We start from the raw sequence: 15,257 nt of genomic DNA, 5'->3' as shown, positions 1-15,257 counted from the left end.
TGCTTTAAAAAATAGTGTCTCTCACCCCTTTGATGCAAAATAATTTTAAACTTGTTCTCCAGCAAAAGATTTATAAAATTAGTGGTATTGGCAAAAAACAGATTCATGGAAAGAGATGATAGCTGCCACTTTTGTTTTTCCATTTTTGTAGGCACTTCTAGTTCATCAACAGACGAAGACATGGAAACAGATGTAGTCAATGAAACAGATGTAGTCAATGAAACAGATGTAGTCAATGAAATCTTAGAGGATATTCCAGAACATGAAGAAGATTATTTAGATTTAACCCTGGAAGAGGAAGAAGAGGTCATTAAAGAATACTTATCCTATATGCATGAGGAGCAATCCTAAAATTTCATTATCCACTGTTCAGTAACAAGGAATTACTTTTGGCTACATATCACGTCTAAATCCAAACTCAAGCTTATCTTTAGCCAAATGCCTTACATTCAGTTAAAGTGAATTATTTAATTATCAATTATAACTGCTTAAAATCTCCTTTTTGGTTAACTATGTCATAATTCAGCATAATAATAAAGCAGAAACAAATATTTTTTCTGAAAAACACTGTTTGGTAGAGAGGTTGAATATATATTTCTATGGGTGTGAAATTAGCCCATTTAATTAATATAGCAAATAAAAGCATTTTACAACATTTTGCATCATCTGTTTTAAAACAAAATCTACATTTGTAATCAGAAACCTAGTTAATACATTTATAAAGCTGTCAGTTTACAAAACCAACTTCCTTCTCTTTTGAAGTACTGTTTTCCAAAAATCATTTACAGATGAGATCTCAATTAAATGATGATGCTTTTTCTTGTCTCTGTTCATGTCAGATGTTGCAAGAGCTACTAATAAAAATAAAACATACTGCGCATCTTGCTTTTATTGGGATTTTTCCATACTTTACATAGAAAAGTACTCTCTAAAAAAAATAGGCAGTTGTAAGCCATTGGAAGATCAGGCCCCCATCCTCACCTCATAGTGATGGGGCTGATTTAAACACATATCTGTAAAAATTGGTGGGCATAATGCAAGGGCACATTTGCAATTCATAATCACACAGATAGGAACAAAACCACCCTTGAAAGCCAAGTGTGAGCCCTGGACCATAGATTTGACACACTTGTGTGTGTCTCACTTTTGTTTCTCCTCATGTTTAAATTATTAGCAGCTCAGTGTTTTTAGATAAAGACAGAAATTGGGCCACGCTCATCTCAACTGTCACTTTGTTGCCTTCAGAAATTTAGACCAGTGTTCCTTCCTAGTGCTCTTTATCTTCCTTTTGACTATGACACTTCGCCCTCCTCTTTTAGCCCCCCCTCCCATTTTGAGATCTGTGGTGGTGCTGTACCATGTTAGTCCCATGAAATTTGAGAGATAACGTGGTTGAGGTAATACCTTCTTCTGTTGAGGAGAGGGACAAGCTTTGGGGCATACACAGCCATTTTCTCCAGGTCTGGCACACTGAAGAAAAGCTCTGTGCAAACTCAAAAGCTTTTCTCACCAACAGAAGTTGTCCAGTAAAAGCTATTACCTCACCTACCTTGTACGTCCACCAAGCCCCCTCCTCCTGAACTTGCTACCCCCTATATCTGGACCTTCCCACACCTGCACCAGACACCTTCCAACATGCAAATCCCTCACCCTCACCAGCCCCGACCCCATGAGCCATGTCAGCGACACCCAGACCTCCGCCACACCAAGCCTCACTCCCTCAACAGCTGGAGTTCCTCTGCTAAGCCCCAGTCCCTCCCACAGCCAGACAGTATCCCTCCTGAGTCCCAATCACCTTCACCTGGACACTCTCTCACTCACCCTGCACCCAGACCCCCTCATGGATCCAGATCCACCCCACTGAGCTGCCCACATCCAGCTGGCCCCATACAGCACCCTCCCACCCCCACACCTCGATTCCCCCATACTAAGCCCTTCCACGCTTGGCTCCTGCAAGGACGAGCTGCTTGCCCTACATCTGGCTCAGTGGCCAGGACTGGACATGCAAGTGAGACCATTTGTCTCACATACTGTGGGTGCACCTGACATGATGGGCAGGGCTCTGGGGGTGTTTCTGGAGCAAGAACAGCCCTCGTGCTGGATGGGAAGGGGGTGTAGGGAGATCTCCTACCTCTGTGAAGCCAGGGCCCTGTGTTTCGCCCTGTTGTGGGCACCTCCACATTTATGTCTTGCGAAAATATGCAGCATTTTAAGATCTTGCGCACAGAACTTTTAGGTGTAGAATTCCCTTAGGAGTATTAGGTGCTTGGTTGGGTCTTGTTCAGGGTTTAACTGATTGCCCTATAGGGGCGTGGGACAGGAATTTTCCTCCAGCTCAGGATGGCAGTGACTGGGAGTTTGCTTTCCACTGCAGTATATGGGAACCCAGAATTATCTGGGTATATCTCAGTCATTTCTCAGGCACTAGTGCACCACCATCCCTCCTACTTGCCCTGCAGCCCATTAGTCTCCCTTGGGGTGTAATACTTCACCCTGATGCCAGGTGATGGGTTTACAAGGTGGATGCTGGATGGTGCTGTGGGCGTGTGATATACAGGAGGTCAGACTAAGTGATCCAGGGTCCCTTGTGGCCTTGAAACCTGAATATAGCTGTGTTGGGCCAAACCTTAGGCACATCATATATGAGACCTAGATTTTTTTTTCCCACTCTATGGCAGCTCATTTAAATGCATCTATGACAACCCTTACCTTCATGAGCACATGGTGAGTCAGCAGGCTTTGACCCAAGGCCTGGTTTCCAGTAGCCACCTCTACTGCTTGCACTAAGAGAATGACTAATAGCCACGTAGGCTGTTATCCTTGTGGACTAGACACTACATGGGGGTGGTGCAGGGTGGCACAGGCTTTGCCCTGGTTTAGGAAGTATTCAAATTGTAGGAGAGGCCATCAAGTCCAGTCCTCTGCCTTCACAACAGAACCAAACACCATCTGGATCATCCCTATCATCTAGCCAACCTGTTCTTAAATATCACCAGTGATGGAGATTCCACAACCTCCCTAGGCAATTTATTCCAGTGTTTAACCACCCTGACAGGAAGTTTTTCCTAACAGCCAGCCTAAACCTCCCTTGCTACAATTTAAGCCCATTGCTGCTTGTCCTACGCTCAGAGGCCAAGGTGAACAATTTTTCTCCCTCTTCCTTATAACACCCTTTAGATCAGCGGTGGCCAACCCGTGGCTCTGGACGGAATCCGGAAACACTCAGGTCAGCCACTTTCATGGCTGGGCCACTGTAAGCCGCATGTGTGCTCACAGCCTGTGCCGTTCCACTCATGGCCCCGGCGCACTGTGTCATATCCTGCGTGTGCAGGCCGGGTCTCACACAGCATCCCAACCTGCATGTGCGAGCAGCTGGCTGCTGAGCGCAGGCAGCGGCAGTGCAAGGGCCTTGTGTGCAGCGGCTCCAGGACCTGGGCATAAGGTTAGTAAAGGAGGGAGGTGTCTGGCTCTAGGAAGGGGAGGGGAGGTGAGGGGGATTGGGTTGGAGGGGGGGCGGGTGCGCACGGCATCCCATCCAGCATGGCTCAAGGCTGGCCACTCAGCACACACGTCCCAGCACCTGGAGGGAACCGCATGTGGCTGTAGCAACAGCGGCTCCACCTCCGGGACCCAAGAATTAGTTTAGAGGGGGTGTGTGCCTGTCTCAGGGGAAGGGGAGGGAGATTAGGTTGGGGGGTGGTGCCTGGCTCTGGGGATGGGGATTCGGTGTGTGTGCGGGAGGAGGAGGGGCGGTGCCTGGCTCTGGGGAAGGATATTGGGTGGGGGGGGTGCCTGGCTCTGGGGAAGGGGAGGGGGATTGGGTTAAGTGGAGGGCGTGCGGGGGGGAGGAGAGGGAAAGAGCAGTCAACGTGCTTCCTGAGACCCAGGATCCCCAGGTACCGGCCCCAGCTGTCTCTGTCCCCTCCTCCTGGCCAGACCCCCGCATGAGCACCCTGCCCCAGCACCTTGTCCCCTGCCCCCACCAGCACAGTTGGGGCCACATTAGTGAGGCTTGGGGGTTTTTGGAGAGGTTGTTTCTTTACATCTCACTTGTGTGGCCCCGACTGACTTTTCTGTGGATCAGTACTCCCTGACTCAAAACAGATTCCCTGACCCTTTCATAAATAAAGACAACGCTGAAACATTTTGTGTTTGACATAATATTTTATTTAAAAATGAAGCCTGGCCAACAAGCCCCCAATTGGGGCCAAGCCCCCATCTGGCTGCAACATCATAACACTCCTGCACTCCCTTCCCCCCACTCACCGACCGCAAACCTGAGCCTCTCATACACTGGAATCCCCTGTCCTGAGCCTCTCACATCCCCAAACTCCTGCACCCCCATATCCCGAGTCTTCTGCCACAACAGTCCTGCACCATCCACACACTGAAAATCTGGCTGTGTCTACATTGGCACCCTTTTCCGGAAAAGGGATGCTAATGAGACAAGTTGGAATTGCAAATGCCGCAGGGGATTTAAATATTCCCTGCGGCATTTGCATGAACATGGCTGCCGCTTTTTTCCGGCTCGGGGCTTTGCCAGAGAAAAGCGCCAGTCTAGACGGGATCTTTCGGAAAATAAAGCCTTTTCCGGACGATCCCTTATTCCTGATTTTAAGAGGAATAAGGGATCTTTCGGAAAAGGCTTTATTTTCCGAAAGATCCCGTCTAGACTGGCGCTTTTCTCCGGCAAAGCCCCGAGCCGGAAAAAAGCGGCAGCCATGTTCATGCAAATGCCGCGGGGGATATTTAAATCCCCCGCGGCATTTGCAATTCCGACTTGTCTCATTAGCATCCCTTTTCCGGAAAAGGGTGCCAATGTAGACACAGCCTTATTGTTTTTCTGGAATAACAGTTGTTATTCCAGAAAAACGGTGCAGCATAGATGCACCCTAACTGTGAAACAGATTGTTCCTTTCTAAGTGGAGTACTTTGTATTTGGCCTTATTAAAAACTTCATCCTATTTACCTCAAACCATTTCTCCAGATCATTTTGAATTATGACCCTATCCAAAGCACTTGCAACCCCTCCCAGTGTGGCACCACCTGCAAACTTAATAACCGTACTCTCTATGCCAATATCTAAATCGTTAATGAAGATATTGAACAGAATCAGTCCCAAAACAGACCCTGTGGAACCCCACTTGTTATGCCCTTCTAGCAGGATTGTGAACTGTTAATAACTACTCTCTGAAAACAGTTATCCAGCCAGTTGTGCACTCAATCTTATAGTTGCCCCATCTAGCTTGTATTTCCCTAATTTTGACTCCAGCACATCGAATAGGGAAAAGTGAGGGTCTGTTTGTAACATTCACATATTTTTCCCTATCCCTCTCTCTCTCTTTCTGACCACCATTTGTCTACAGCCAATCCAAACCTACGTACATACACAGCAAGAAACTACAAATAAAGGATTCGGTTTCTTCTGTAAATGCCATGTGTTTATTGCCCACTCACAGAGAGTATTACAGCATTTATCTGACACAGTACAGAATAAATAAAGCAACAAAAATAAAAAACACATGGTTAAGCATCTGTTTCATTGACTCTGCAAAGTGTGCTAGACCTACAAAAAAATACAAGGACACTTGAATATTTATGGCTCAGTGATTATCAAGGAGCAGTGAACCTGGAAGAGAGGAGAGAAACCCTTAAATGTAGATGCTTATCCAAACCTACTGCATCCTTTCCTTCTGACAAACCTAGGTCTAACAATTTCACTCTAGATTTTTTATACACCACCAACTCCCTTCCAACAGACACCACCCCCTTCTGTGGTAACATTCCCACAACACATGCTCCTCATTTCAAAGCCCATATGGACTCCAGGCACACTCTAGATTTTTGTCTGGTTCCTATTTCACCTGACCTGGAATGTGCAGCACTGCTGATGGATTCGTGAGATGTGAAAGAAGAAAGGAGCCCAGGCCCAGCAGTGAAACCAGAGAGCTAGTGGGTGGCTACAGTCACTCAACCCCCTTCCATTACATCCTTCTGAACTAGCATTCTTATATGCAGCCTGTTGACTAGCTTTCCCATTCCCACAACAAAGAATCAAGGCCCTCTCCCCTTCCCCAGGGGTGTCCACTGCCATCCTGCTCTTCCACTCAAGCTGTGTGGGAAGCAACCGGCCTGACAGGTTTATTGGGTTTTTTAAAGCTCCTTTAAATCTGTGCTCTGTTGCTCTAAGCGCAAGCCCCAGAGAGACTTCAGGCACCTCTTTGCCTCAGCCAAACCCTCCTACATTAAAGTCATTCGGCTCAGCAAGAGGCAAGGACGTTATAACCCCTATGGGAGCAGAGCAAATGGAATCCAGTCATTCTGCAAGGCAGCTTTCGCTTACACATTCCACACTATTGCAGTCTGTTGTAACAGGCTACAAGAAGGGGGAGGGAACCTATTGGCTTATTACTTATTCCTGCCTCTCCTCGAGTCAGGAACCAGCATGAGGCAGCAGGGGAGTGAAATCCCAACTGTCTATGGGTTAGCTGGGAAAAGAGTATTAAATGCAAAGTATCATTACAAACAATCCCAGGGGAAAACCTATAGGAAAAGGCAGATCACATGGACTGCTCTCCACAATGGGTCCTGTCCCTATATTGCCTCAGAGCCTGTAAATCATCCACATAAGTTTGCTTTCCATTACAATACACTATGAGATGCTGCAAGATGTCAAAAATAGTCTGAAGAGTCAGTTTCACAAAAACGGGAACTCTTGATTGAACACTTTAGGGAATTTAATTTCCGCCCCTCTTTCCAAGGGTCTGGCTTAGCTGCACCCAGTGGCACAGAAGATGGCTCAGTGTTTCCTCTTTGACAAAAAGTTTGTTGCAGGCAGTCACATCAGCTCGACAGCCTCAAGCTCCCCATTGGCCTGTTGCACTGTGCAGCCAACTCTGTTATTGAAAAGACGAGACAGACTTCCCTTCTGAGAGCTTTTGCCTTGGGCAGATCTCTCCTTCTTCAGGCGATGCTGGTTTCGCTTGCAGATGCCTTGTACGTCCCAGATCCTTAGCGTGCCGTCGTGGGAAGCTGTGTACAATAATTCATTGTGAATCTGGAACAACAGGATCATACTTAATCCCATATTGTACATTTCACAGTCACAAAGATCCAAATGCCACTTGGAAGTAAATGGGACATTTAGTCCTTTAACACTGAAGGCCCAATTCCCCAACTCGTGTCACGGCACACAGCATTCCAAGTACTCAAATGCCCAGGTAACAGGCCATCTCAGCTTGCACAGGACATATGGAGAAATCTATACTATTTGGATGTTGAGTTTTTCCCGCAATAAAATCCCCTCCTCACCTGAATGCAGTTGATGACGTACTTGTGTCCTCGGAAGATCCTCTGCAGGACACCTGTCTTTGAATTGAAAGCTCGAGCGCAGGCATCTCCACTTCCTGTGAATACTAACACAAAGGAGTAATGTCTTAGCAGGTTTTATGCCCCCCCTTGGGGTCTTGTATTTTAATTTTTCATATTTATTTATATTGTGTTTTAAAAACCTGTGTAAGCCGCCTCGATTATTTTAAAGAGAGAGGCTGAGTAAAAATATTTTTAATAAATAATAAATGTCAAGGCCTTTTGAGGACAGCCAAGTGACCAGTCATAAAGGAAAAACACTTTCTGAGTCCAACTCTTCACTTGCTCATACTAGCTTACTTCATGGACACCAGTAAGGGTTGCTTCCAGTTTGCGTGAATGAGAGACGGGTCATTCTGGGATGTATAAGCAGGAGGGTTGTTAGCAAAACACAACGGCTGCATCTAGACTGGCATGATTTTGCAGAAATACTTTTAACGGAAAAGTTTTTCCGTTAAAAGTATTTCCGCAAAAGAGCGTCTAGATTGGCACAGATGCTTTTGCGCAAAAGCGTCTGTGCCCAGTATAGACGCGCTTTTGCGCAAGAAAGCTCTGATGGCCATTTTAGCCATTGGGCTTTCTTGAGCAAAAAATTACGGTGCCTGTCTACACTGGCCCTCTTGTGCAAGTATTCTTGCGTAAGAGGGCTTATCCCTGAGCGGGAGCATCAAAGCATTTGTGCAAGAAGCACTGAATTCTTACATTAGAACGTCAGTGCTCTTGTGCAAATTCAAGTGGCCAGTGTAGACAGCTGGCAAGTTTTTGCCACAATCTTGCCAGTCTAGACGCACCTAACTAGTAATTCTTCCACTCTACTCAGCACCAATAAGGCCTCAACTGGTGTACTCCATCCAGGTCTGGGCACTCCTATCAGGGAAAGATGTGGACAAACTGGAGAAATCCAGAGGAGAGCAACGACAATTATTAAAAGTCTCAAAAGCTTGACCTATAAGGGAAGATTAAATTAACTCAATTTTTTCCAGGCTGGAGAAGAGAAGATGGGGGTGATGAGGAGAGAACACAATAGTCTTCCAGTATATAAAAGGTTGTTATAAAGAGAAGGGAGATTAATTGTTCTCCTTAACCATTGAGGACAGGACAAGAAGTAAGGGTATGTCTACACTACAGTGCTAATTCGAACTAAGCTAATTCGAACTAACGCATCCAGACTAAAAAACTAGTTCGAATTAGCATTTTGCTAATTCGAACTCGCATGTCCACACAGAGTGGACCCTGAACAGGGGGTTAAGGATGGCCGGAAGCAGTGCCAGCAGGGCATCAGAGGAGGACTTAGAGCGTGGAGATGCTGTCTCAGGCTAGCCAAGGGCTGTGCTTAAAGGGACCCGACCCCCACCCCGGACAGACAGTTCTCAGGGGTGCCCCGCTTGCAAAGCAGTCCTGGCTTGGATTGCCCAGAGTACCCACACTGGGCACATCACAGCACTCGGCCATCAGACCGGCTGCACTTGCCACAGGCTGCCATCTGGGGAGAGGGGGCAATTGGGGGGCTGCAGGAGAAGTTCCACCCCCAGAAGCCCACAGAGCCAGCCCAGTCCTCCCCATCGGGGGCTCGTATCCCATTCCTCCCTCACCTCCTTCTACTTACCCTTCCCTAGCCCCCCTTCCTGATGTACAAAATAAAGGACAATTGTGTTCAAAAATAGAAACTCTCTTTATTGAACAAAACTGGGGGAGACTGGGAAAAGGAGGTGGGAGAGGGGAAGAGAGAGGCTGGGAGAAGGGAGGGCAACTACAATGATGAGGGGTTTGGAACAGGTCCCATATGAAGAGAGGCTAAACAGACTGGGACTTTTCAGCTTAGAAAAGAGGAGATGGAGGGGGGATATGATAGAGGTCTATAAAAGCACAAGTGGTGTGGAGAGGGTGCATAAAGAAAAGTTCTTCATTAGTTCCCATAATAGAAGGAACCAAAGGAAAGGAATGGAAAGGAAAGGAATGGGTAGCAGGCTTCAAACTAATAACAGAAAGTTCTTCTTCACAAAGCAAATAGTCAACCTGTGGAACTCCTTGCTGCAGGATTCTGTGAAAGCTAGAATTATAACAGAGTTTAAAGAGAAGTGAGAGAAAGTCATGGAAGTTGGGTCCATGGAGTGGTATTAGCCGGGGGTAGAAATGGTGTCCCTGGCCTCTGTTTGTGGAAGGCTGGAGATGGATGGCATGAGACAAATGGCTTGGTCATTGTTTCGGTCCATCCCCTCCAGGGTCCCTAGTGTTGGCCACTGTCGGCAGACAGGCTACTGGGCTAGATGGACCTTTGGTCTGACCCAGTACGGCCATTCTAAGCTCAGGGCTCAGGGTCAGGGGTCTCAGTGGACCACCTTGATTTTCATGCAAACCTGCTCCGGGGTGGCCAGGCTGGCAGCTCTCCTGCCCTAGACGGCCGCTTTCTTGTGCCTAGTGCGGAAGTCATGGACGAAGTCCACAATGTCTGCACTGGACCAGGCGGGTGCCCGTCTCTTGCGGTCTTAGGCAAGCTCCCGGGAGCCACCAGCCTGGTCCCAGGAAGAGGGGGAGGGCTGGGGGGCATCGGGTGGCTGGCTCAAGCCGTGCCAGGTGCAGGGTCTGCTAGCTGGGTGCTGGCAGGCTTGCACCTGGCACGGGCATCGTAGCCAGCTCGTGCCCCTTTAAGGGGTCCGGGGACGGGAGGGGGGCAATAGTTTCCCTGGTGTTGGCCAGAGTGGCCACCAGGGAAAGCTGGGGAGGGCTAGCCTCCTACTAGTTCGAATTAAGGGGCTACACACCCCTTAATTCGAACTAGTAAGTTCGAACTAGGCTAAGTCCTCGTACAATGAGGTTTACCTAGTTCGAACTAAGCGCTCCGCTAGTTCGAATTATGTTCGAACTAGCGGAGCACTAGTGTAGCGCCTATCAAAGTTAATTCGAACTAACGTCCATTAGTTCGAATTAACTTTGTAGTGTAGACATACCCTAAGGGACTTAAATTGCAATAAGGGAGATTTAGGTCAGACCTTAGGAAAAACTTCCTAATTTTAAGTGTAGTTAATCACTGGAACAAATTACCTGGGAGGCTGCAGAATCGCCATCACTGGAGGGTTTTAAGAATTGATTAGATAAATACCTGTCAGGAATGGTCTAGACCAGGGGTCAGCAACCTATGGTACACATGCCATAAGTGGCATGTGAGCTGATTTTCTGTGGCACGTGGGGTGGAAGCTCAGCCCCCCCGAGCCTCAGGATTTCTGTGCAGCTGTAGGCTGGAGCACCAGCTCCGGCTTCCTGCTGGGGGGGCGGGCCCGGGAGAGGCATGACAGGGCTAGGATGGACCAGCAAGACCCTGCACTGAGCTCCGCATCCTTAGGCCTGCCCCTGCCCCTGCACACTGCAGGCTCTGCCTCCTGCTTTGGGAAGGGGCGGGGCTGGGGCTTCTCCACAGATGGGGGCTGGGCAGCCTGTCTCACGTGGGGCGCCAGGGCCCAATCTGCGCCGTGCTGCTCCCTGCGAGCTGTGGGGGGGTAGACCCTTCCCCAGCAATCTGCTGTGCCCAGCTGAGCTGGAACCAGCCCCAGAGCCACGGCAAAGGGCTGGTCTGAGCAGGGAAGTGAGACTGCCCCACCGCCCCCACACTGAGTGCTGCTCCCGGGGGGCTGCTGCCCTGCCGATGAGTGTGCTGGGGGACAGATATGTGGGGACAGGAGGGGGGCTGAAGGAGGATGTGGGGGCAGGATGGGAGAGGTCAGGGGTTGCACTGAGGGACATGGGGCAAAGTGGGGGGATCATGGGGCTGAGGGGAGTGAGGCTGGAGCAAAGGGAAGTTGTGAAGGGAGGGGGGATACAATTTTACTTTGCAGAAGTTGCACTTTCCGTTACTCCCCACTTCTTTGCCTCCCCCTCCCCCCAACTAGCTATTTGGCTGCATTCTCACGCTCTCACCTTTTCTGCGTTACTTCCCCAACCCCCTCTCGTACTAGGGATGTTAAATATCGGTTAATTGAATAGTCGAGTAACCTCATGAATTCTTATCGGTTAGTCGACTATTCTATAGTCCAGGGTGCTGGACCGGCAGCCTCTGTATCAGAGAAGCAGTGAAGGGTGTCAGGTGGGAGCTGGTCCACGAGGGGAGCCAGTTTAAAAACCGGCTCCCCTTGTGGACCAGCTGCCTGTTGCCCAATGCTGCTGCCTCTGATACAGAACAGAACAGGGTGGCAGCAGCCCCCGTCTAAGGTGGGTCTGAGCTCCTGGACCCGGTCTGAGGCAGAACTGAGCCAGGCTGCCTGCCTGCCTGGCTCCTAATACATTTTAAATGCAGAGCCGCAGCAGGAGTAGGTTCTGGACCCAGTGCAAGCCAGAACTGAGCTGGGCTGCTGACCAACCTACTAAAAAAATTAACCTATAAGCTTCTGCTGTTGGTTAATCGACTAGACTATTATAGCTCTACCTCATACCCCCACCCTACAACCTCTCCTGCCACCAAACTCTCTTCCAGACCCTGCCCTGCTGACCTGTCCTGCACCCCACCTCCCATCCAGCTCCTGTACCCCTCTTCCACTCTCCGGCAGCCCTGTCCCACACATTGAAACCCTCATTTTTGTTCCCACTCCAGAGCCGAAGGGGGTCCACAAAATCCACTCACTCTGGAACCCCAGAAAAGTAAATCTGGCATAAGGGAAACACTGAACCTCAGTCCTCCCTGTCCCTTCCCCTCGCCCCATGGGGGCTGGAGCGCAAGAAGAGTGAGGTGTCTCCCTTGCGGGCCACATCAGTGAGGGTTGGGGGGTTTTGGAGGAGTATTTTTGCTTCTCACTTGTGTGGTCCCCAACTGATTTCTCTGTGAGTCAGTGTGCCCTGACCCTGGGCCAGATTAAGACCTTTAGAGGCCCTAAGCTCTGAAAAGATTATGGTGCCCCCCCCCCTATGTAATTCAAAATAAAAACAATACAATACCGTAAAATCTGATTTTTTTGTTTTTGGTGCCCCTGCTTTGCTGGTGCCCTAAGCATGGGCTTAGTCTGCCTATTGGGTAATCCAGCCCTGCCCTGACCCAAAAAAGGCTCCCCATCTCTGCCACAAATAAAGAAAATATTGAAACCTTTTGTGTTGGACATAAATTAATATTTTATTTAAAATAAAGTTTGATAAACTAACATGAGAAAGTTAAAATGCTTAATCTGTTTCATAATTTAAACGAAACTGTTCTCCCTAGCTGCAGCGCTAGCACAATGGCTTGGGTGTAATTATGTAATGAACGGTGAGTTTCCATTAGCAACTGGTGGTCTGCGGAAAGGTTTGCATTGCTCCAGGTAGTCCATGGGGTGCATGGTGGAGAGAGCCCCTCCCCACCTCCCAGGAGAGTGGCACAGTCCAGAGCAGGAGGGTTAAATCTTGGCACGCCACTTCGGAAAAGTTGCCGACCCCTGGTCTAGACAATACCTAGTCCAACCTCTGTACATGGGACTGGACTAAATGACCTATTTAAGGACTCTTCTAATTCTACATGTCTAGGATTCTATGACCTTTCCCAGCATTGCTGAGAACTCTGTCTAAGAGCAGAGTTACTTAGACAATGCACCAGTAGTCACTGGTATTTTCAACACTAGGAAACATAGGTTTGCTCTGAGAAGGGGTAAATGGTGCAGGGCCAGATCCTCCGCTTATGAAAGTCAGCAGAGCTCCTTCGGACTTCAGTGGTGCAACCTTGATTTAGTCTAGCTCAGGATCCCGTCCAGAATTCCAATGTACATAACCTACTGGGAGGCAGAAGTTATTGTACACCCTTCTGATCTTGAAAGAGAAACCGGAAACTCCAGTAATCAAGTACAAGTCTGATACATTCTCTCAAAATATGAGGCATGGCTTTTCCCCTCTTAGAATAAAGCCCGGGCTTTTCACCCAAATAAAGCTTACTACTAACAGGTAGGATTTTATCTGTGCAGAGATATCACACAATCCTTTTGCTTCAGCAATGAAATCCATCCTCAAGCAACTCTAGAAATTTCCTTGCGTAAGAGCAGATGTTTTCAATTAACTGTTGTAGCTTAGGATCCTTGCAAACAATACACTTTAGAGTGATTTAAACCACAGACTATAGCTGGTATTCCGTTACAGTACAAGAGTTTATAGAAATGCTTGAAAATGTGGGCTATAATGTCTATGTTGTATATGTGATGGGGCACATTTGCCCCCACACTGGGCTCTCAGGAGTCTATAGAGTCTTAGGGAGGCTGCTCAGGAGGCAGCCAATCACAGAAGGGCTTATAGGAGAAGGATAAAGGGAGGATAAAGGCAGCTCCTGGCAAGTTGCAGGGAATTTGCAGGCTGAGACAAGGGCAAAGAGTGCTGGGGCTACAGGGAAATGGCCCAGGGAGATCTTCAGAGGAGTTGGTGGGACACAGCAAGTGTTGGCTATCTACAGAGTCCCAGAACTGGAACATGGGGTAGTGGATGGGCACAGCTCCAAACCCACTTTCCAATGAGAAAGTCCCTGGACCAAGGAACTGCAATATTGCAATACTGAACGGAAAGGGGCACAGCCAGAGAGCTGTGTCATAAAGAGGATGGTTCCCAGAGCAGAAGTGATCACCAGAAGAGCGTGCACTGGCATACAGAGTTGATCCCCATGACATCCAGCAGGGGATGCTGCAGTGGTGAGTCCACCTGATGACAGTATGTTGCATCCTCTATAAACTATGGGAGGTTATTTTAAATTCAAGCATGACTAGTGATATTGGGTGCTCCACCTGAGACACTTCAAAGGAGCCTGATTTCCAGAGGGTTTTTATCAGCACTTTTAAGGAGTTTCTGGTTGGGCACACAAATCACAAGACATTTTTGAACATTTCAGATTATGTACCATTGACTATTAATACACAAAGATTGAACGGTGGGGGAATACTCTAATGGCATAATTTTTTCTTAACTATCCTCAGCTGGTCAACTTTACCTGCTGATAGAAATTTCTGAACTAACATAGGAAATAGATTAAATCAGTGATCCTTGTATTTCATGCCTCATCAAAAAGTTGGGTGGAAAGGTTTATGAACAGAAGTGCATCCAAGGATTCATATTCTGTCCCTAGCCTCCTTACCCTCAAAACAGATGACACTGGTTGATACTAAACTAGAGAGGAAATGGACAAACGGAGTAGCTCGGTATTAGTTACTGGTGCACCAAGCAACCTGTCACTACACATCCCGTGCCACAAGCGTTACAGATCTCAAATGAAATCAGGTCAGGTTGGATCAGCAACTGGATTGCTCTTTGCGGGTATACTTTAGTTTTCTCTTTCAGGATTTCCTTTTTGACAGATATCCTTTATTTCACTATGAATGATCATGTGACATTTAAAGAGCTGACTTATCTCAGAGCTACAAAGGGGCCAAGCCAACATTTAGATTGTATGTAAATAAAATTTGTATCCAAAACTATCAGCAAACCCAACAGAAACTCTGTGTGGGAGGGAGGAGGAGGAGGAGGAAAAGAGGTTAAAATTCAACCAAACAGCTCTTAAACAAGATTCCCTTGCAATCTTGGCAACACACAAAATGCAGTGCAGACATATCTGAGTTGGTTAAATTCATTTTCATTGTCTGAGCCCAGAAATAGCAGTGAAACAATGAATTTAACCAGTGAAAGATCAACTGCACTGGAAAATACCCTAGTTTTAATAATCCACCATTGCAACCGTCATTAGCCTAAAGAGAAGACACAGGGCTGTGTGGTTATGCTGCAAGTCTAACCTTCTGGAGACTGGGGTTCAAGTCCCAGTTCTTCTACAGACTTTGTGGGTGACCCTGAAAAAACTGTTTCCTCTCTTTATGCCTCAGTCCTTGCCTGTAAAAATAATACTTTGCCTGGCTTGTGGAGTAGGCATTGTCTCTGACTATGCAGATATACAGTGCTGAGCACACTAA

General features: G+C 47.7%; 2 protein-coding genes across 7 annotated transcripts in view; one reads left to right on the top strand and one right to left on the bottom strand.

The window, feature by feature from the left end:
• NUB1 (negative regulator of ubiquitin like proteins 1) overlaps positions 1 to 885 on the top strand; it is a 43,265-nt gene extending 42,380 nt beyond the window's left edge. For all 3 annotated transcript variants that reach the window (XM_075922824.1, XM_075922822.1, XM_075922823.1), the window contains exon 15: positions 152 to 885. In XM_075922824.1, the coding sequence (XP_075778939.1) occupies positions 152 to 351 (200 nt within the window). In that variant the 3' untranslated portion in view covers positions 352 to 885. The remainder of the gene's footprint in view (positions 1 to 151) is intronic.
• A 3,907-nt stretch (positions 886 to 4,792) lies between these two features.
• Positions 4,793 to 15,257, bottom strand: part of WDR86 (WD repeat domain 86) — a 42,361-nt gene continuing 31,896 nt past the window's right edge. For 2 of the 4 annotated variants that reach the window (XM_014569616.3, XM_014569614.3), the window contains exons 6-7: positions 7,312 to 7,415; positions 4,795 to 7,057 (exon numbers count right to left, since the gene is read on the bottom strand). In XM_014569616.3, coding sequence (XP_014425102.1) covers positions 6,839 to 7,057; positions 7,312 to 7,415 — 323 coding nt within the window. In that variant the 3' untranslated portion in view covers positions 4,795 to 6,838. Of the gene's footprint in view, positions 7,058 to 7,311; positions 7,416 to 15,257 lie in introns of all 4 variants that reach the window. The other 2 variants (XM_014569617.3, XM_006115161.4) reach the window with 2 other exon arrangements.

The sequence above is a fragment of the Pelodiscus sinensis genome, chromosome 2 (genome assembly GCF_049634645.1).
Source record: "Pelodiscus sinensis isolate JC-2024 chromosome 2, ASM4963464v1, whole genome shotgun sequence".
NCBI classification, from domain to species: domain Eukaryota; kingdom Metazoa; phylum Chordata; order Testudines; family Trionychidae; genus Pelodiscus; species Pelodiscus sinensis.
The sequence above is the reverse complement of the archived record's forward strand: the minus strand, read 5'-3'. Positions and strand labels throughout refer to the sequence as shown.